Source organism: Mugil cephalus, chromosome 23 (assembly GCF_022458985.1).
Source record: "Mugil cephalus isolate CIBA_MC_2020 chromosome 23, CIBA_Mcephalus_1.1, whole genome shotgun sequence".
Classification (NCBI taxonomy): Eukaryota; Metazoa; Chordata; class Actinopteri; order Mugiliformes; family Mugilidae; genus Mugil; species Mugil cephalus.
In genome coordinates this window covers 11,759,696-11,782,613 of record NC_061792.1, presented here as the reverse complement: position 1 = coordinate 11,782,613, position 22,918 = coordinate 11,759,696, and the positions used below count along the sequence as shown (strand labels likewise).

Genomic DNA, 22,918 nt, shown 5'->3' with positions numbered 1-22,918 from the left:
CTGGTTAAATTTACAGTTTGGTACCAGACAAGATGTGCACAGCATGTTTATCGGACTTGTTTTGTTGAGGCTGATGAGAGTTGTAACCAAATCATTAAAGCAGCAGAACAGAAAACAACAAGCTACAAGATGCTAAGTTAGACTACAACAACTCCAGAGGATTACGTGGTCACATCATATCGCACAGTCAGACTTTGTTTACATGTGGGGTTCCTCAGGGCTCAGTTGTAGGTCCACTTCTCTTCAGACTATACACACTCCCACGAGGAAAAATTATCCAAAGACACGACATCTCCTTCCATTGCTATGCCGATGACACGCAAATCTACCACCCCTCAATTCTCACCTGAATAAAAAACTTGAAAAACTTGTTACTTCAAGCACATCTAACAGTGCCATTCTTTACGGATCCACAGAGTTTGTCTCCTTTTACCTCTGTTTTGGTCTCCACCAACTTCTGGAGAACTTGCATAGCTCTTTAATGATTTGAATCATTATATTTGCTAACTTTGCTGTTTTGTACTGAGGACATCATGTTCAAATTGTTTATCAGACCTTTTTCTTTGCTGGCAATAAAACTCTGGAAACTGATGTGAGCTCAAGATTAAAGCTGCACCAGAAAACAACTAATTTAAAAGTGTTATAACGGCCTGTTTGGCAGCAATGGATTGATAAATATATGAGGTTTCATCACTCTGAGCCATGTTAAATATGAAAAAAACATGGACTGGAGCAGCTTTAAGTACAATTGTAGAGATTAAAAACTAGGAGAAAGTACAGGAAAAGGGGCAACTTTAGGAGAGACCTCTCAAAAAGCGATAAAAGTGCATGTTTTGCTGTAACAGATTTTCAGCCTGGTGGCACCAAAAACTCATTAAAAAGTCTTAGTTTGCTTTAATTATTTCAAATACTTCTCGAAGCCTGAATGCTTGCTTCTATAAATCAGACTTTGCCTCCCCCGGGGCTAAATGTGAGGAACATCGAAGAGTCTTTAGGGGTAAGATTAAGTCTCCTTGAGGCAGAGTGAAGTTCATCTTGAAGTGCTTCCCTCAGGGCGTGGCTCCCTCGGAGAGCGCTCTCCCCTCACGAAGCTTCAGCAGAGCTCTCCGCAGCCTGTCCCGCCTCGGCACCACATGGCAAACGTCGTGTCGCCGCAATAATAGGTCGCGCCTCATTGAGCAGGCTTATTGGATCTTCCTCAGAAGTGAGGCAAGTGGTGTGCTAAATTGAATGCAATTCATAGTTTTTTTCGCATTAGGTGTGAGGAAATTACATAGGCAGAAACAACGCTGCAGCCGCTCAGCCGTTACAGGATGCTCGCACGTGGCCTCAGTGAAATCAAATGAGGACAGATGTGAAAACTTAAACGACACCCTTCCGATCTTCAACAGATCCCACAGCCGTCGCTAATTGAAACTTCAATCGCGCTAAAGGATGAAGACAAGAAGCAACAAAGAACGTCACGGCGACAGGAGCTGAAAGAACAGACCAGCTAGTAATGACAAATTTATCTGAGTCAGTGGAGTCTGGAATCTGCCAGAGCTGACAGCTCCGCTCACAGACTACAACCTGGAGTCAGTGCATCCAGCATGAATTTCCAGCTCAGTTCCTGCACATCACTGGGTGCCGTTTCAGAATTCACTGACTTGACTCTGCAGATGATCAAAACACTGTAAACAAGCCCTGAAATGTGTCAGCTTCACGTTATGGCAGTCTAGTAAGAGAGGCTCAACAGCACTTAAGCGATCACGGTCAAACTGACAGCTTACACCGTGCAGCTATTGTATTGTCTGTCTTTGGATTTATCAGCTACAAGAGGAGTAAAGAAAGGCTCCTTTCAGGTTAACAAATTATTGCTAATTAATCGAGGTGTAGAGTGTGACCTTGATTCTCTTTTATTTTTTTTCTCTTCTATTTTCTTTCGCAGATCCGCGGAGGACAGGCACCGAGCCAGCTTTGTTCAGTCATTGTGCTCCTAACCTTGGGCACCTGCGCCCCCTCGACGGCACCACAATGAAGAGAGCCGTGTTCCGTTTTGAGCAACAACAACAAACGGCGGCAACGCCGGCAACTTGTGTATGCGGAGGAAGTCCGATCCCTAATGCATGCTAATCTGTTGACACTGTGTGTAGAGGGGAACGTGTCTGCTCAGAATCTAAATGGATGTTGTTTATTTGAGCACAGCTCCGTTTAAAGCTCCACAGTGAGCCCGCTGGGTCTGGAGGGTTTTTAGTTTGCATTCGATAAGATGCATGCTAATAGTCAAGTCTATTCACGGGGAAATGTCACAAGTGTTCGGTGCAATTTTAAGAGTTTTTGCAACTTCCCTGTCCCTGCAGGAATCAGGAGGGTACAAGGAATCAACAATGAGAAGGAAGGGAGTACAGGGGAAAAGCAGCTTTAGCTCAAAGGAGTTTTGGGGAAGCACTTTTTCTAATTTTCCAGGTGCCGCACATCCCATGTTCAGCACTGATTGAACCTAGATCAAACCAGAAGTCAGTGCTGTCTGAAATTGCAGGTATAATATCTTGAGTGGCTCTAAAGGGAGCGATCGGCTTTATTAATGCAGACCTTGTTATCTAACTAAAACTACGCTCCCTGTTATTCTCCCTTAACAGCCAACTGTGTAGTCACTAATCTTAAGAGACTTGACACTACGCTGGTCCTGTCCCTCCTTCTTATCCATCAAGCACTATTGTTTGTATCACCACTCACTCTAGAGTCTTAATTTTATTTATTTGTTGTTACAGACTTTTGGATTCTGAGATTCTGTAGTGTTTATATAAAAAAAAAAAAACTGTGCCACAAAAGAAGCAAGTAAAGTTTGGCATTTGTGTAAGAAAAGTGGCTGTAACACATCCTTCTGCTGCAGGCGGTGACTGTCCTAACAAGTAAGAAAGTATGCTTTTCAATGTAGCCTGAGGTTGCAGGCTTTAAAACCAATAACAAGAGAATGATTGTCTCTAAAAAATGTATTTTATGACATAAAGTTTTTGGCTTAAAACTTCCAATGTTCTGCTTTACTGTATTCAACCTGGCCTTGGAATCATGCTAAAGCCTCCTAGCATATTTCATTTAAATTCATGGAGTAGTGCAGCAACAATTGACTGTATAAACTATGGCAGTTGTCTTCAAAGTTTTTCAGGCCAAGGATCCCCAAACTGATGGAGAGATTAATTAATTAAGGCCCTCTACCTACTGTATGTGTTCTATATTAAACTTGGCCTAGTGCTATTTATAAATCTTAATGTGTATTTAAAGAAAATTTTAATTTGTGGGGGAAACTAAAAAAACCAAAAGCAAGCAACCAAAGATTTTTAACATGGGGGTCTATGGAGATTTGCTCCCTTTTGGAGCCTCAAGTGGCCACTAGATGAACTACAGTTTTTAGCACCTCATAGGCTTCATTGCCGCTTGGCAGTGTCAGAAAGAATAATCCCAAACCAACTCACCATTTACCACCACGGCGATGTCCACAAAGTCGATCTCTCCGCGGGCCTCCACGCTGGCCTCGCAGCGGTACACGCCCTCGTCGGCCTTGGTCACCTGGTGGATCTGCAGATTGTTGTTTGCCAACACCTGGAACCTGCCTTCACAGCACGGGTGAAGAGGAGGACAGACAGACAGACAGACAGACAGACAGACAGAGAGACAGAAAGGCGAGCGGAGACGCAACAGGGAAAGCACGAAGAAGAAGAAATGACAAGAGAACAGTGGTGTACAACAGAGGGAAAGAGAGAAACCAGATAAGAAAGTTAGGAAAACAGCACGAAGGAAATTGGCATCTCCACTCTTTCAGTAGTTACGCTGTCAATCTTCACTTGGCCACATTTACCTGATAAAGTCCACACAGATAAACACTCATGCAATTACACTTCCACACTTCCTATTGTGGCCGCTGAGAGATTGGCCAGAGCTGTTGAGGCCTCTATCTGTTTTCTCTCAAGATATTTATAACCGGCCGCTGTAATTAGAAACACGAAAGAAAGAAGAAGAAAACAAACGTCCGCGCATTATCGTCACTGCGCTGCGGTGAAGATTTGAGTTTCAATTAAAAAATGTGACACATTCAAGGGGTCGGACCTTTAATCAGTGCTAGGCAAGCACTTTGTCTGGAGGTAAAACGGGGGGAAGCGCTGCAAATCAGGAAAGAAGTGAATGAGAAATAATGAAACCTGCCTTATATCTGGAAAGAATATTACTAAAAGAGGATCTCTCCTCTGAGTGATCCTCTTCCTCTTTCTGTCATTTCCTTGCAAATGAAGACGACCACCCTCCTGATATTTAACACTCATGAAGCAGAAAAGGCTGAGATTACCAGGAGGAGCACTGTGCACCAGCTTTTCAGATGCAATGGAAGATGATTGACAATGAGATTGTGAATTATTGTCGGGAGAATTAGCGGCCCCGCGTAAACACAAGCATTTGCTGGCTGCGAAAAGGCGCGGCGTGCCGGTTTCATCTCGTGGGATGCTGTATCTCTGGATGTCACCATCCAAACTGCTCCATAATCCGTCCTCTCAGTCGCTTGTTAACATGGTTTCTGTCCAAGTTCCTGCAGGGCTGATTGGGGCTTTCTATTTATAGACTTTTCTACCCTTGTCTTATTGTGAGTCCACACAAAGGAAGGTAATAGCATTTCCTAGAGTACTGTATTCTTGGCGCATTAACAGGCCTTGTCAGTGAGGGGGTTTAGAGTGTATTGGGACTCACGAGCATTTATCCTCTTGATAACAGAATGTATTTGGCATGTTTACACTCAAACTTAAATCATTTGGAGATGGCTGCAAACTGCCAACTTTTATTATAATTAGCATCTACACACTTTGACAAGGTTACTTTATTTCGTACTTTGTCTTAGAAAAGCACCTTAAGGTACCTGAAAGGTTTATTATCTTTGTAGATGCTGTTTATATTGTTTAAGTGTTAGACTGAGATAGCAAGGGCCAGCATTGCTGCTTCTCGTCTGACATCTGCTAGCAAGGATAGGCAGGTGGTTAGTTGGAGTGGCTCGTAGGGATCCGGACACAGTCCACAGGGCAGTGTTGACAGCAGTGTCCAACTTCTTCACATGGGGGGCCACAACACCAGGCTGAAGCACAGTACTCAGCGGCTGAGAATACTAGGGCCTTGGGTGCCCCATGGGTGGTGGTCTTTGCCTTGACATTGTCCAAGTGTTGTCTAAAGGATAGTGTACTGTCGAGCTTGTCGAGGTATTCAGGCGAGTGTTGGAACTGTAGCCAGGTGTTGTCAACCATGATGGTCAGCTCATGGTGGAACGTTTTGTGTCTACAGTCTTATCAACACTGAGCTTCAGGTGCATCTGGCGCCCTTTTGCCACACAAACCCAGAAACTGCTACGTCCAACACCAGCCGGCACCACCAAGGACCTCCAGGATTAAGACGAGATGGAGGGACCGGTGGCAGGCAGCAGAACCGTCTAGGCTTCACCAGTACATCAATGATGCTACAGATGTCCCTGTGGAAAACCCTGAACCGGCTCAGGACAGGCGTGGGACGTCTTGATGCAGCAATGCAGAGGTGGGGTCAAGTGGACCCACGACAGACTGTGGAACATGTGAGGACCAGCAGCCCCATATACCGGCCACCAAATGGTGATCGTGGCCTAATTGACCTGGACGATGACACAGTGGATGCAAATGGAGCTGAAGGTCTAGGGACATACGCAGTACTTTTCAAACAAAATAATAAGTCAACTTTTTATTGTTTTTATTTTAGTAGCTAAATTCTGCCGACAATAAGGGGTGTGGAAAGCTTAAATTGACACGTCTGGTCTTGTGTGATTGACAAGGCTTTTTTTCTAAAAAAAAACACCAAGATGGCGACAACTAAAAAGCCAAAGTTTAAAAGCTCTTGGGTTAGAAACTCCCACAAAAGAAGAAAAACAGCATTGAAGACTATTAGAAAAGACTAATTAACTAAACATTGAAAGTGTGTCATCAAAACTTACTGTGGTGCTCCTCTGTAATCTCTTTGTCCTGGTAGTACCACACCACCACGGGCACCGGCGAACTAATGACATCGCACACCACCTCCGCCGTGTCACCGTGGCGGAACTCCTGCGGCGACTGAACGTCCCGGAACGTCAGCCTCTCTGCAAGATCAAACAAGACGAACGTCGTTGAGCATTTTCGTCTGAGCGTTTGGGAGCAGACAATTTGTTTCAGGTTGGAACATCAAAAGGAAAATAAGAAGAAAGTGCTGCGCTTTTACGGCCCTCTTAACTCTGAGTGTTTTCAGACAGGACTTAGGGTTAGGAGGTTGGATGAGTTGCTTCCTTGACAATTTTATGTCTAGATTGCGTCCTGTAATGGAAGTGTTTGCCTTTTTATAGTTGTTTTGTTGAAAACTGCACGCAAAGATGTCCTGGAAAACCCAAGAACAGCTCATCGCCCTCGAGCTTCAGATCATACACAGGCATTGTGAGTAGCGATGTTAGAAGGCTTTTAATTTGAGCTAAATCTGAAGCCAACATGCTAATTTCTTCACAGAAATAATATAATGATGCTCAGGGGCTTATACTCAGAGTGTCAGAGCTTCTGCAAGTACTACAAACTTTTGATTTTGAGTTGAAAATGGAGCTTAAATGAAAAATGTGATTCCCAAACTTGTGCAAACTGACCCAAGAGCTCTCAAGACAACAAACATCTGATGCATGGACCTGCTAGAGTGGCATCATCAAGCACAGCTGTGGTGTAACGTAACACCCAGTACGACCATTTGGAAACAGGTGCACGAGAAACAGAATGTGCACTGGAAACGGATGGGTCACTTTACTCAGGAAATCAAAACAAATACCGTAAAAAAGCTCACTCCGTCTTGACAAGGTGATTCTGATGAAACAACACAAAAGACACAAGAGTGTTTTACTCGCTGCCAGTCGTAACCATTACACACGCACACAAAAAAAAATCAATGAGCAGTTATTGTGCAGCCTTTCTGTTCGCAGAGTTAGACAAAAACCCAGACAGCCTTTGATTCACCCTGTCTTTATTTCATGAATTCCTTAATAATAACTTCCATTTGGTACCAGCTTGAACCGCGTCCCTCCTCTTTACAGAGACTTGGTGCTTTTAAGAGGACACCGTCCTCCCTAGGACCGGCATGTGATTCCCATTCGTTCAGATCGCTGGTTTTGATGTGTTGTCGGGGCCTGGCACCGCTAGCAAACCACCTGCTATCACCTGCGTGCCGTATTGTGAAGGCGTGAATAAATCAGTGACAGCTCCCGTATCAGTCCCTTCCGTTAGCGGGGCTTCATCATTAGCATTTTGCTGTGTGATTTATGCCAGGCTGCTCCCTAAAATGAGCTTTCACTCCCCGGCTGCACCCTCCCGCCTGCGAACGTGTCTGGCATCGTAGTGTCTTCATTAACTTCAAGGATGCCTTTGCATGTTTTTTTGTCATTCACTCTGTTGGTTTCTTATCATTTCCACCCATTTGTGTTCTTTTTATTTCCCAAATCTGCTTCCACTCCCTCTGCCTCCTCTGGTGTCACTTGCTCCTTCTGTTTGTATCCATTCCCTGTCTCTTTTGTAGTCACGCTGCTCTACAAGAGAATCGGTAAGGGAAACATCCTCTCTGGAGTAACACTCTACTGCACACTTGACAACAGCGAATTGAGAATATACTCAGTACTCTGGAGTTTCTCCTCCGTTGTTCGCAGACACATCACTGCAGAGATAACAGTCTCATACGGAGCCAATATCCCTGGCCATGACTCAACTGGGCTGCTGATTTGTTTCTGTCTTTACTGGCCAATTTCGCTGGTTTTGGAAAATGGGCTTATACAACATTATTGCTTTGTCCTGAGAGGAAGGAAATGAAAGGAACTGGCTCAGACGTCGCACTGGCTTACTCCATCATGAATATGAATCACTGTCACCTGGTGCAACCGCAGAGGCACCAAACATCACAAGTTGATGCGAAGTAAGTTTGACTTTTGATGTAGTGTCTGTTATGGTCAACCTTTGGCTTCTCTGTGTGATAAAATTTGCGAATTAGCACTAAACAAGAAGTATAACTGGATCTAAATGGCAAAAACTTTTTTCGTAGAGGTGTAGTCAGATTAACAGTCAACAAAGTTATTACAAGTCATTCCGAATGTCAAATGACTGAATTCCATGGCCGTCCATTCAACGGTTTTAGAGCCGCTTTAATCAGAAGCACGAATCGGAAGATGGTGGCATCGGAAGAATGTCATGGCTTCCTCCAAACTTAAAGACCATCCGCTTATTGGTGTTAGAGCAACTCTGACTGAAAGAATAAATACGAACCTCACTGTGGTCTTAGAAAGAAGTTGGGACAGTCCAGAAAGTAATTAGAGGGCATCCTCTGGGGAATCAGAGCGTCTGTACCAAATTTAATGGCTGCCCATTTAATGATTTCAGAGCCTTTACATGTAGGAGTCATCCTCTGAGGAGCCCAAACGCCCAGTGTTTTTGAGCTTCTCTACTCAAAAGCAAAATTTAAATCTCATTTGAAAGTTCAAATGCACATCCTCAAGGGAATCTCAATATGAAAACAAAATTTCATGCCAGTCTTTGCAAAACCTGAGGCATATCAGTGAGGCTAAAAGCCTGAGACTGACACGTCCATGTTTAGTTTCTATGTTATTGCTTTTATGAAGTTCATTTAGGTGGCAGCACTGAGTCTGAATTAAGAACTTATCTGCCCCTCCAGGTGGCACGATTATCTCCAGCCACCGTGGAGATGTCAGCTGCTTCCGAGGTGCATGTTACCGCCATTCCTCCCACAGGTCATGAATCTCATGCACGACATGCTGCGACACAAGGGTGGCGCCCGGAGGAGGCCCTCGCCTCCTCCTCTGGCAATGGCTGGAGCTACAGTTCAGGTTTTTTTTTAACATCCGCGAATGCCAAGGGCTGGGGGGGAGGACGGATGAGTGACGCCCGGTTTCCATGGAAACAAAGGGTTTTTAGGGAGCTGGTTACGTGGCGAATGAGGCGAGGGCTGAGTGGTGGCAGGTGTGATTGAGGCTGTGATGTCTCCTCTAATGGTTCACCGGGAGAGGATGAAAAGGCAGCCACACAGCAGGTGATGATTTCCAGAGTGTGTAGAGAAATAGGCTCATTTAGAGTGCGTGTATTAGTGTGTGTGTGTGTGTGTGTGTGTGTGTGTGTGTCGTGGAATCAAATCCCTGCGACTTGACGCTTCCTCCAATTAAACTTGGCGTAGCGTTGTGATCAAAGCCAAGGTGTACAAGGGTATTTGGGTGATTCACAACTCAGAGATCACATGGTTCTTATGTAATCTTTGTGTGTGCGTAAGTTTTTTTTTTTTTTCTTTTTGCATTATAGTCTTCTATCACCATGCCACCTGTGAACAGCTTTGGGGTTTTTTTCAGGCATTAGGAAGGATTTTTAGAAATAGACCAATACTGAATGTGACCGAACATTAATTGAAATATATTTTGGTTTTATTTTGAAACGTATTCATTAACTTAGCTGTTAAATTTACTACTTAAATGAGGCTGTGTCACCCCAAGTTGCAAAAAGGTTTCTGCTAAAAAACATAAGCGCATCCAGCAGGACATGATCGCAGCGTCGCCAGCAGCAGATTGCATTGTCATCCACAAGAAATCACAGCAATGAGCTGGCGGGGGTCACGCTTGGCGTCTCGCTCAAGGACACTCTGAAGGGGCAGTTAATTCACTGCCTGGTGTGAGGGCGGAATCTGTGATGGGACAGCCTCTGGAAGCGCCGAGCTTCACCTCCCCCGCCTCAAAACGTTAAGTTTCGTCCAGAAAATTGCGATGGGTCAGCAAGGCAGGTTGGCCTCAGTGTCGCATCCCTCATTATGCCTGGCAGGATCAGAGTCCCATGGCATTACTAGCTGTCGTTATGCTTTAATCACAGCAACGAGTGTAACACAGGCTCACGCACAAAGTCAAAGGTGCACATGGACCTGCAATGCATGTGCACACAGATGGGGCTAACATTTGTAACAGCTCGTGGCTAGGGTGAGAGTGGGAATACGAATCAGCTGGCTATCCCTGTGATCAAGCGCTAATGCCGGAGCTTTATTCTCTCCGTGTCCTCATTTCCAAATCTCCTCAGGAGGGAGATGCAGAGCGTCTGCAGGTAAATGTGCGAATTGGCATGTGCGCGCACGTCGTCCGGCGAGCTTACGGTAGATCTCCAGCACGACCGTCGCCTCCACGGTGTGGCCGGTGGCGTCGGCGGCCTGGCAGCGGTAGATACCCGCGTCCTCGATGATGGCGTTGTAGATGATGAGCCTGGACCGTGTCGATTCTGAGTGGAGCGCCATCCGCTTGGAGGGCGTGATGCGCTCGCCCTGGGGGTTGTACCAGTCCAGACTGACTGGCTCACCGATAGCTAGGAGCAGAGAAAGACAATAATCAGTATGTTTCACTACTTTCTTTCTTTATTTTTTAACTAAATGATGTTCATTCCTTAAGAAAGAGCAGTTTGCACGATTACTCCCACTCACACCTGGGATGTATTCAGAAAGGTTTTAGAGTACATTTAACAGCCTGAGGACGTTTGTTATTTCCCCTGCAACAAGTCGTCTCTCGTTGATTCCAGAAGCTTTATGGCTTTTACAAACAGGACCAATCAGTTGCAACCTTCCACACACGAGTGCCATTTATTTGGCATGAATATGCATGAAGACACTTAGGAAGCAGCACACAATTCAGTCAGGTAAAAACTGACCAAACTTTTTTAATGAGTGAATAATTAAATTATTTTCAATTATTTTTGTCAAAGGGACACCAAACACGGAGAGACAAGGGGGGGAATTGCTCTTGAGAGGTGAGAAACTAAGATTAAATCGGCTTAGAGTCGAACTTTGTTGAACACATACAAATTACACTTTAAGTTAAAATGGTGCTCCTTCACGATGTCATTGTCTGCCTTTGCTTGAGGACCCTCCAACATTGTTGCAGGAACAGACGGCCTGAAATCAAGGAGCTATGTCGAGATCTTGGATTTACACAGGAAGTAAGCCTGCAAAGGAACAGGGACATATTTCTTTTCTTTCATAAGATTATGTCTGTTTGTGTATGTGTAAAGACAGGGAGACAAGTGGCAGGCCTGATCAAAAGCTAATTCAGAGCCAGATTATAACAGCATCCATATGTACCCTATGGAACATGAACTCATGTGGAGATGATAGCGTCTGCAAGCAGCCGGCGACCCCCCTTTGCTAGTAAATTCTGTGAATAAAAGTGTCTGTGGAAGGCCATTACTCGGGCTCTCAATCAACCAAAGCGTGGACTAAGAGAGGAGACGGACAGAGGCTTGTCCAATTACTTAGAGGCAAGAAACAAAAGGAACAGCAAATCAAAAGGTATATCTGGAAGCAGCAGCAGAAAAAAACAGCAAAAGAAAGAGAGAGTAGGCAGGCAGTGTAAATGCTCCCTATTCCCTCAGCAACTATCATCAAGATACCCTTGAGCAAAGCTTTTAACCTCCAGGTGCTTAGCAGTCAGCAAAGAATGCCGAGATGGTTCACCTCGACAGCTCCCATGTGTAACGGAGGAGACGGTGGGTGTAGGGCACTGTTTTGTTGGGATGTGGTTCTACAAATTAGCTTGTAACAGCAGTGATAATGTGTTCTATGGCGCAGCGTTGCATGAATCATGACAAATTAGCTGATTGATTAATCCGCCTCTTGACGCCTGCACTTTCTGGAGAACCGGCTCCAGCATGTGCTAAGGCTGATCATCGCCGCAACGCTTCCAACGACCATTAGCATCACACCCTTGGCGAACGCGTCCGCTCATTAGCGTCGAGGCCAACGAACCAAATGAGCCAATCAAACAGAAATCGTACTACAGTACAAACTGTTCTCCTCCTGGAACCTTGTGGGGTACAGATTTTGTTGGGAGAGTAGTACCAGCAATAAAGACGTCGCGATCAACAAACTGATCCGAAAGGCTGGGCATGTAGGGTAGGGAGTTGGAGTTAAGCGTCTAGTATCGCTACAGGCGTCTCTTTGTACCTGTTAGCATTACAATGCTATCACCTCTTAGCAGAGCCGAGGCAGTTAAATATGTTCAAGCTAGCACGCTGACAGGCCATTTCCTTCACGGATGAGCCGAGGAGACAGGAGTGCGCAGCGTGCTGCCCTGTTTTCCGGCATGCCTTTGCAACTGCATGAAAAGCCGGTCTGTCAAGCCGCTCTTGAAATCTGCATAAGCTCTGACATTACTGCTAATTCTTGGCAAGAGAGAATGCTCTTTGACTGACTCTTCTGAAGGTGGCTCGGCAAGGCGGCGATGATCACGTCACCAGGCGCTAGAACAGCGCTGCGCCTTGATTGATCGTCGGCTCTTGCATCCTGCAGAACAAAAGGGTTTATGATGTTTATGATGCTCTTTAGCTGTGAAGGAGGCGGATAAAGGAAAAACAGAAGTGATCCCCTGACCTCTTTCGCAAATCAGATTATTGACTAGGCGACCCTGTGGTTGCAAAATTACAACCGAATACAAGCACAAACACTCCCACATCTCCATGGTAGGTTCGACTGGAGCCTAATGGATTTAAATCACTGGGGAAGAGGCGAGAGCTGAGCATGTAAGGAACCTCACTGGTCAGCATGTGTGCAGCTTGACATGATATCGGTTACATATTTATATCTGTCCATCTCTGTAGAGCTTACTGCGACGTGACCTTCCCTGCATTGATTATCTGAAGGAAACCACACAGAGACATGATAGCTGTTGGATCTTGCTTTACTGTGTAGGCTCTCTATTTTTACTTATTTATTTATTTTTTCATCACAGGCAGCTCTTGTTCTGGCTCTCTGCCACATCAGTCACACGGGACGTTAAACACGCACCTAAACAATTGTTTAACACCTCCTTATTTGTCACGCCACGAGCCTGGGCTCCTTTCAGATCAGAAAGAAGACCACCACTCTAGGAGTCATTATTATTATTTTTTATTGTTTGTGGTCTAACAATCTATAATTTGAAAAAAAAAAATAAAAATTGCAATGCAAAATTGTGCACTAGAAGAAAACTACTTGTGTAATTATGTGCTTGTTTGCAATGATTGCTCACAATTGTTGGGTGGTTTTTGCTGACACAGTTGTTCTGGTGATTTCAAATAACAGGTATTGTATTTCTAGAGGCTTTGAAGAGAACGTGTTTTTATGAATGGCTTTGGTTTGCCTCGTGCGGTTTTACTCAGCCGCTGAAAGGCAAAGCGCTGATCGGCAGATTAGGACCCCAGTGGGAGGTTTTGGACTGGTGGACTTGTTTTAGGGGCCACATATAATATACAATGAAAAGGGCTGACACTTAAGCCATGCACGACTCCTAAAACATGGGATATACTGTAAATGGATTCTCATACCTGACTCTCAGATCAGAATTTGTTTTAGAAATTCTGACAGCCATTCAGTGCACAACCGGCCGCGCCAGCTGCGGTAGGCAAGTGTGTTTTTGCTCAGCTGCAGGGGTTGAGGTGGGGCCGTCTGGTTCGGGGAACGGTGCCAGGGTTGGTTGATTGGCACAGCTGCTGAACATTGTCTAATCAGCTTTCTCTCTGTCTTATGCAGTAGTGTGACGAGGCCCAGGAGCTCTGCCAGACTGCACTCTACACCAGCGGGCGCACCAGCCTGTGCAGCACTGAAGTGCCTCATATGTCTTGTGTGCGTGCACTTGCGTGTCGGGCATGAGTACGCAGCTTGTATTTTCAGTTTGTGCCTGATGTGATGGAATAAACCTTGGGTTGAGGACAACTCTTGGGTAAAAGTACTATGTAATATTTATAGAGTATATTTAACTGCCAATATTTGACTAGAGCTTGATTCTCTTGAAGATGTTGCACCTCTTATCTGAAAACCTTAAACTAACTGATGGGTCGGGAGACCCATGCAGACCCTTGGGGTGGGGTCAGCAGCACCTTAAGGGTCGTCACAATGGGTCAAAGGTGTGAATGGGTCTGTGTAAATGGGTCTTAAGCTTAATTTACAGTGGCATGTCACTTATGGCACAGCTAAAGTTAAACTTTAGCTTTAACTTTAGTCTGACGTGAAATTCGGTGTCATTGTAGAAGCTCCAGGGCTGCGAGGAGCTCAACAAAAGAGCAAAGTTCTGGTCTACTCCCTAAAGAAACCTATCTCTGAAGGGCAGAGATTTTTGTGACGTTGTCGATGCAGCTCTTACAGCAGGACGTCAGACCCGGGACTGTTGGTGATGTGAAAGCACACCAAAGGAGGGTCGACCAGGGTCTGAACATCCCGTGTTAACCCGTCTTTTCGATTAGAAAGGGGTATAAGGCGCAGCTACATACCCTAGGCCATAATCTGACATGTAACTCTTTAGAAATGTAACTAAGGGACGGAGACTACGATGGCTGCGATCGGTCTGAAAAGCACCTCCTTGTTCGGAACAAACCCTCTATGAAAGTGCCCAAGAAAGCCATGCATGAAGGATAAGTTATTGCAAGGGGGGATTGTTCAATAATTGTTTTCATACGCGGGTCAGAGTACTTGAGCTGTTGTGTTTTGTAAAATGAATACTATATGACCAACTTCTGTTTAGTGGTGGGATTCATCTGCGCACAATGTACGCCGTAGCTGTGGCCACTGTAATTACACTGCTGCCCATATCTATCATTGTGGGCGTTTGTCATGGAGACGTCCTAGACCTTTTCTTGCAGCAGTGATGGAGGTGGAAGGTGACACAAGCACTAATGCATCCCCACCCCACCCCCCTCCTCTCCCTCCTGCAGACTGCTTAGAAGCAACTATTTTCAAAAGACAATCTCTGCAGCTGTCGGCTCCCTCCTGCTCTGCAGCTGCGTTACCGTCTTCCTGACCGCCTCTCACTTGTCATGTTGCCGTTTTTTCCCCCCCTTCCACTTTCTCTGCATCCTACTCCGGCCTCGATTCAAACCTCCGCTGCGAAAAAATCTTTTTAGAGTACTTTGGCCTGAAGGCGTCAATAGAGTCATTCTGCAGCACGAGGGGATGAACAAAAGCCAATTCTGCTAAAAGGGATCAAACCTTTTCTTCTAAAAGCGAGAAGACACGTATATAAATATGCATTCAGCCATAATCTTCTTTGATTAATATTAATTCATGTTTGTACATCTAACATTAAAGATTCAGAGTTATGTTGTTGGAGTATAAAGAAAATATATAATAAGTGCTCTCTGTGCATTAATGATCATGGTGAATGTCAGATATTCAGTGGATGTAACAACATTGCTATCTTTGTTAGCTTAAAAGCTACTGTGGATAGTTCACCCTCAAAGTTATTTTAACTTTGACACCATGTCCTTAACGTGGTCAGGAAAAATATCAAAGAGAGTCTCACGAGAGTTGGTATTCACAATTTATTTTCCACTAACATTCACCTTGGGTTTGAATCGCGTGTGGTGCCATTCAGTGTCAAGATTTGTTTTCACTCAGTTTTCTTTTGTCTCGCAACTTTTCTTTCTTCTTTCAGTCACCGTATAGTTGGTTGAGGGAAAGATCACGGTTTGGGTTAATCCTTTCAAGAATGGCGCGCAGCCAACAAAGATACTGTCGTTTCACGTGATTAGGATAAGATTTTCCTTTTGGCCGAGAGGGCTCAATCAAGGACGTCCAAAGTCCCCACAAATGAGTCCAAATCTTTGCAAGTATTTTACTTGAAAATTTAATATTCAGGGTTGACAAAAAAAAAGACAAAAATCAAAGTGCGAAAAACATAATTCTATCAAGCGTTTTAAAAAGGAAAAGATCAGAATTGACTGAGATCACTCATCAGAATGGTTCTAAGTGGTTTATTTGAAACAGATAATTCGTTAATGGGCAGAAATTCAGAGAAAAATAAGATGAAAATGGTGTTTAAGTTTCTGGAGGGAAGTTAAAAGACTTTAAGACATTTTCATCCAAGTGAGTTTTTCAGTTATATATGACTGGGGACCTGAAAGTCCCAGTACCAGGGTCTTTTCAAAACCAAATCGCCTGTAATTTTCCAGAACCTCTCCAGACGAAAATGTTAAAATTTGCACCCTGCTGCCAGTTCTTCCTGGCAAACGTCTGAACCAGCGCACACAGTCTAACTGCCTGCCTTTCTTTTCCTGATCCATATTTATGTGGGCTTGATTCATACGATCTGGCAACTTAGAGCCCAAAAGTCACTTTAAAAACTTTATTTGTTTGCTGGTTCACTTCAGATTCCCTGGGCTTTTTTGCCTGTGACTGCTTTCCAGCCCACTCCATTTGGCAGAACTGCTTGTGAATATGTTTTTTTTTTTTAAAAAAAAAAAAAGAAAAAGGGCAAAAGAAAGCAATGTGTGACACAAACATCTCCTCACACTTTGAAGGTGGCCACTCTTTTTTTTTTTCTTGACTCAAAGCGTGTCTCATTCTTTTCAGCTCTGAGCTTTTCGAAGTGAAAATCTTCTACCTTTGCCTTTTAATTGGTGCGAGTTTGGTTCCATTCACTTCCATTTATTTTGTCCACCTAAACGCACATTGCACCACCGCACGTCCCCGACACTCCTCCCAGCGTGTCTCTGCTCCCTTGGCTGTTAGCTCCACACTGAGTGGGTTGGCAGAGGAGAAGAGGCAGCCAGCAGGAGGCAGGCCGGGCCTGCCAGAGTGCGTTGCCACCCCACCGAGCCCCTGGCTCCGGCGCCGGGCTCTCCGTTAAAGCTCAGCGTTGATATAGGACAATGAGGACGAGGAACGAGAGGGGCTACGCCGCCCCCCCCGCGTGGATCCAGTCACCACGGGGTCAAAGTGTCGCTCACCATATGGGCGGCATTGTGTTCGCGCTCACATAAACAGACTCAGCGAGGGCTAATGTAAGATGCCCCGCTGCTTTCGACACACACATGCGCTACATACAAATAAAAACGTGGCATTCGTACCTGTGCAGATGAAGAACTTGGACTCTCCAACACTTAACTCCACTTTGTTCAAGGATATGGACACCTGCAGCGCGGCTATAGTGGAAGATAAAAGGGAGAAAAAGGGGGAAGGGAGAGGAAAAATGGATTAGTTATCGCAAGCAAGAATACAAAACATCAAGATTTTTATCATTCCATTGTAAAATGCAGCGTTAAAAGCTCACATCCTACTGTTTGAATAAGAAATAACATGTTTTCTTTTTCATGTATTGCACCTATTGGAGAAATTCTTTACTGTCACCGTCGAAACTTTTCCTGTTCATCAGAACAACGGGCCGATTCCTCCAAACAGATCAGAGGCAGATTGGTTTGATATCTTCTATTAGGCACGCGGCTGTTTTGTGTGTCTCGTCAGCCTTTCTTTGAGCCCGAGGTAATCCTGTTAGCAGCCATCGCTCCTGACAGTGGAGACTGAAATGAGCAACAGTGGGATGGAGCTCTCAGAAGCTGAGGAAGAGCAGAGTTTACTAAATAACTCAAATGCCGGCATTTTCTCTGGTGGCAAACATCTATAACCCTAACCCTAACCCCTAACCCTAACTCTTAACCCTAACTTGGTGCAGGAAATGGTGCCGGAATACGTCCATACAGAGTGGAAATAGAAGGGAAAAGACTAAATTTGCAGAGTCAAGCTACAATCATTCACCATTTGTCTGTGCTGGCCCATTGTTAGCACCGCTCAAAGAGGGATCCTGTAAGTTTTTTAAAGAAGTCAAAGCCAGCTACCTGCAAAAGAGTCAAAATGAGGGAAAGTGAAAGCTGAGGTACAAAGAGAGAGGGGGGCGTCTGAATCGCAGCGAGGTGGAGCCGAGTATGTGTCCCGACATCTAAACCTGATGAGCAGTGATTGGCATCTCAGCGGGGAGGGGGGGTCACATTTAGGGCGGACGCAGCGGTAGCCACACCACGGCGCCGACCGAGGCGAGGCACTTGATGAGCCTGTCAAACCACAGCTTCTCGTTCTCAGCCCTCAGCTGCAAGTCTAGTTAGGATCAAAATCCAACCGCACACCGAGTCCCCCCACACGGGCTGAGCAACACGCTAATGGATGTTAATTCTCTATACGACGCCGGGAACCGAGCAGTAGAGCTGAAGGCGCTTGTCAATAATTGTGGAAATGATTCTCTGCAGCTTCTCCGGGGGGACCGTGGCTGCAGCGGCGGCGGCACCGCACTGAAGCTGCACCCGAGCAGACATCACAGGGAGCCATCTGTCACAGCCTGAGCCCGCCTACAGATGGCAGCAGAGGGGCACTGCCACATTTACATGAGGAGCACCTTTATCAATGCATCTGATCATCTCTGTCGTGCTGTTCCAAGCAAAAACAACCACTTGAAGAAGATTATTCTTTCCCGGAGCCGTTTCACCGTCATCTGTTATTCTGTTCTTCCACCAACTCAACTCATGAGTGTACTTTGTGCAATGCATTGTGGGAAAGTAGTGCACACCTTTGTGTACCTATGTAAGGCCCTTGCATTAACATAATGCAGCCCCCAACACTAAGAATTTTAACCCTTAACATCAAAATGGCCCCACAACTTAGTAATGTTAAGGTCAAACATAACTGCACCATGCACTTAAAGCCTGTATGGAACCGAGACAAAGCTCCTCTCTGCCTCCACTCACACACACATTGTTTCAAATGAATGCAAATACTGTTATCGGGGGTTGATTAATCATGTCTATTTAACCCCGTGCCCTTCCGCCCGGCCTGCCTCTGACTTAAGGCAGATTCCAATCAGCGCTTCAAGTAGTTTAACGGTTTTCAATTATTAATTGATCCTGGTCCGTTCACGCCGCGCGTGATTGATCACGTAATAAGTTGCTCACAAAACCCCTCGGCCGGGCGAAAGAAAAATGGCCCGAGCTTTTTTCCCCGTGCAGCCGGATTCATCAGTGTGAATCGTATAATTAAGTTCAACCAAGAAAGTGTAAGGGTTTCAGTTTTAGTTTTTTTTTTTTTTTTTAGCAAAAAATGCACAATAGTCCTCACTGGCAATGCACGTTGACGTTTTAATGAGAGTGCTGACTGGATTTGAAATATGACACGGGATGGGAGATTTTGTTTATTCAACACTGTCTGCCTGGAGGGGACACAAAGAGCCATGCTAATTATATCAATTTTCAGGCATGGAATGTTTTCAGCCGCGTTCAACTGGCTTATTACAGAGCTCGGGTCAATATGTTATGAGTCTGGTAGCAATTATCAGCTCCAATTATTAGCCCTCTGAGAAGCGCCGGAGACGGGCAAAAAGAGACAACAAACAAAAGCATTGATTGCCATTTGTAATATGTCAAGAGATGGTCAATACTATACATGACTCGCCAGCTTTCTGAGGAACAATGAGACGTGGATAATTCCAGCGTCAATTATGGACATGGGTTAGAGAAGAGAGAAGAGTCTCTGGCAGGGATTAATGAAAAATACTCCCTAACCAACCCCAGTTTGCTTGTGAACTAATTTTAAGGCCACGTTTGAGAAACCATGACTTCAAAATGACATCATCTTATGCATATTTCTCTTTTTAGTCATATCAGCTTCTCAATTCAACTCAAATATTCATTTTTTTACCGAAATCAAACTTGTTATTTCTGCAGCTTTGGCTCAATCAGATAAGCGAATATATTAAACTCACCAGTTTGAGACTCTCGCACTAAAATGACTCTGCCTTTCAAATAGGAGTCATTAGGGTCAGTGCTGGAGGAGGCGCCGAACGAGCTGGCCCTGCGACATGATTCAGCAACATCTGGAAAGCGGCACGGCGAACTCGCCAGCAGCTAAGTCGGTGTGACTAAATCTAGAGCAGACTAAAAAGGGGACTAAACGCACCGTCGCATTTAGCGGCGGGCTAAATCCAACGTTTGATTGACAGAGTGGAGAGTGTCCAATCAGCTGGCGGGGGAAGAGAGCGGGATGCGATTCTGTAATCCTGTACTCCATAAAAAGCCCCATTAAAGGCATGGCCAAATAAAATGCACTGCAGAGAATGCGCCTTTGTGGGTTTGTTTGTGTCCGTGTGGGTATACGTGGAGGTGTGTGTGTGTGTGTGTGCCTTTACTCCTGTGCGTGGGTGGGAGGGTGGCTGCGTGGGTGGGAAGTTGCCAGTGTGAATGTTTTAAGCAAACAGAGCAGCTAGGCCCTGAGGCAAAAAAAAAAAATGCTCTTGCTTTAATTGTGTGTGATTTATTTATTTTTTTTTGTGGAGTAACTGAAGGGAACCACAGAGGGAGCGAGACAAAGACAACTGAAAGAGTGCAGGAGCAAAAGAAGGGAAGAGATAAAATACTAATTACTATGTTTTGTATTCACTCAGACTGGTGTGTCTTGTGCATTTCTTCAAAGGTGCGTTAGCGAAGGCGAGAAATTATGGCAGCAGGAAATTAGCTTCAAACGCAGCCAGCGTCCTTTCAAGCTGCAACACCTCATAGGTGAGCGGTGCCACGGCGGACGGTGCAGCTGTCCAGGGTTCCATTAAAAGAAAATGAGTATTTGCAGGTTTTATCGGTACCGGCGACACAGCGGTTGCCGACTGAGGGCAGGAAATGCAAATCTCGCACAACTTTATAATTCGTGCAGCACTTTTCTACACCCTCTATTAGTACTAGGAAGAAATAATAACAGCGGCATTACAAGCAGGATGGTAATATTAAGTGAAAGTGCAAATACGAAACAGGAAAAAATGATCAGAGAAAATGGCTTTGAATTTCAGTGAATAACATCACCTCAGGCAAAAATGTTTTGGTTTTATCTGGAGCATCAGGTATTTTTCTTCGAAATGTGCTAAATCATAGGTTTTCAACAGGGGGTCTGCGACCCCTAGGGGGTCCGCGGAGGTACTTCTGGGAGGTCGCAAAGTCTTTGGTTGATTAGACATTTTTTATATATATTATTGTAATTTTCCACTGCAAATTTGAATTTCTTTTAATACTCATTGACATGATTCCGACATATTTTAGCAAAGGGATAAATGGAGGCAGAAGACGTTATGTTTCAGTCAGCACTTCCCTCAACCGTCTCAACAGTGCACCCGTTCACACAGAGCACCACCCTAGACCCCGTCCCCTATCGCTGCTGAGCCACTCGGCCGAGAGCCTGTTCAGTCCCCAGGTGAAATCCCAGGGGCACGCTGCAATATTAGCAAAAGAGTAGCTAACAATGTAGCTCGCTCCCATCGACATCCATTCATCCAAGGTTAGATAAGTTGTGTGCTTTTCCTCAGGGTCAGACATCTCACTAATGTGACTTATCTGTCAGTTATATCCACACACATAACGGCAGGTGCACGGACACCCTACTGTTGCACGTGTTTGAAATAAAAAATGAATATTTGAACCTGTGTATTATGAGGATAGCTTAATATGAAATGCTAATAATAATAATGTATATTTACAAAAAGCACTAGTTTAATATAGAACACATATAGCAGGTAAGGGGTCCCTGCTTAATCTTGTCATCAGTTTGGGACGGTTGACTCACAGAACCCGAGTTACATCGGTGACCACTCATTTCCTCGCCGTCACTACGATTGCTCCCCTCCTCAGTTCTCGCGTAAAGCACTTCTTCACTACCAATGTTAAGACTCAGCACACAGACACTCCCCTGCTGAGGAATAGTTTCATCAGCATTGCATGGACCTGCCCGACAAAGGCATGAATGAAAAACTTTAACCCCGGAGTGGATGAATCACTACGTTTATTACAAGTGCCCACTCTCGATGTTCAATTCTTGTTGAGGTGAATTAAAAATGAATCGCCACTGGGTCGACTCATCACGGTAAACTCTAAAAATAAATGATCAGCTGTCAGCTAAAAAAAAAAAAAAAAAAAAAAAGACCATCGTAGTTTTTGGGAGCATATTTGATCATGAGGGTGAGTAGTTGACTTTGATGTTACAACATCAGGGTGTCTGATTAGCATAATACAGAGGGCTCTTGTCGACGGGTCGCTGCCAACTTTCTCCTATGGATTCATCAGAAGTTGTTTTGAAGTCTGTCAAAGCACACCTGCACCTTCGCTAATCTGGCTCCCAGAGTGCCCACTTCTATATATTTGTCCTTCTGCATAAGAGGCCATGCTTTCATGGTGCAGAGGAGAGGAGAGGAGAGAAGAGGAGAGTGCTAGCTCTACTCAGCCAACCATATCCAATCGTACCGACATACAGTATCAGGCCATGTGTACAGTCTCAAGCACAACCCACAGCTACCCATTATCTTCCCTTTCTCCTGCACACCTTCTCTGTATCTCTGCTTCCCGCTCACTGACTGCTTTGCGATTTATGTCTCCTTCTTTAAGCCTCTTACGCCTCAGGCTGCAGTGGCCGCGATGCGCCCCTTCATTCGTGAGCGCACACACACACACACATAGACATGCGTGTGAATTTTGCACGGGAAGTCAGTTTGATTGCATCTAGCAGGTGGCTAAAACGACATCCTTTGGTCATTTCGCTTTCGGTATCTCTGCAAACAGAATAAAACACTCCCTTGCGCATATGCATTCTGTGAAAACTGCGTTTCTTGCGAAGGAGGCCGGCAACGACGCAGTAAACAGAAACACACACCGCCTGAGGACATCTGAAGCGGTGATGACAATACAAACATCGCAGGCTTCATTGCTTTCTCAGCTTTGATCAGTTGGATTTTTTGTTTTTTCTATATTGAGGCATTTGCGGCTCATCATGTCAGATTGGAGAAACTACGCCGAGAGCCCTTGAGGCATTCAGTAAATTAATTAAAGTTTCTTTTATGGAAAGTCAGACTATGACTGGTACAAAAGTTCACCAGAGTCTGGTATATGTGTGAATACATTAATTTTCTTTTATGTATTCCAGTACTTTGCCAACACATATATTAGATAAAAAACACCAGTAAAGCTAGTCTTTGTGATTATAAAAGACAGATACTTCCTGCGGTGATGGTTATGCCTGTGGCAAGGTCCATAACAGGTCGCAGAGCTCCCGCTGATCAGTGTGGAATGGTCCCAAAAGGTAAGTGGAGCCT

The 22,918-nt window shown here is 44.9% G+C and overlaps 1 protein-coding gene across 4 annotated transcripts in view; it reads right to left on the bottom strand.

Annotated features, from left to right (window-relative positions):
- The window catches only part of LOC125000873 (neural cell adhesion molecule 2-like), a 236,867-nt gene that overhangs the window by 59,658 nt on the left and 154,291 nt on the right, over positions 1-22,918 (bottom strand). For all 4 annotated transcript variants that reach the window (XM_047576614.1, XM_047576615.1, XM_047576616.1 and 1 more), the window contains exons 2-5: positions 16,884-16,958; positions 10,173-10,379; positions 5,972-6,115; positions 3,453-3,590 (exon numbers count right to left, since the gene is read on the bottom strand). In XM_047576614.1, coding sequence (XP_047432570.1) covers positions 3,453-3,590; positions 5,972-6,115; positions 10,173-10,379; positions 16,884-16,958 — 564 coding nt within the window. The remainder of the gene's footprint in view (positions 1-3,452; positions 3,591-5,971; positions 6,116-10,172; positions 10,380-16,883; positions 16,959-22,918) is intronic.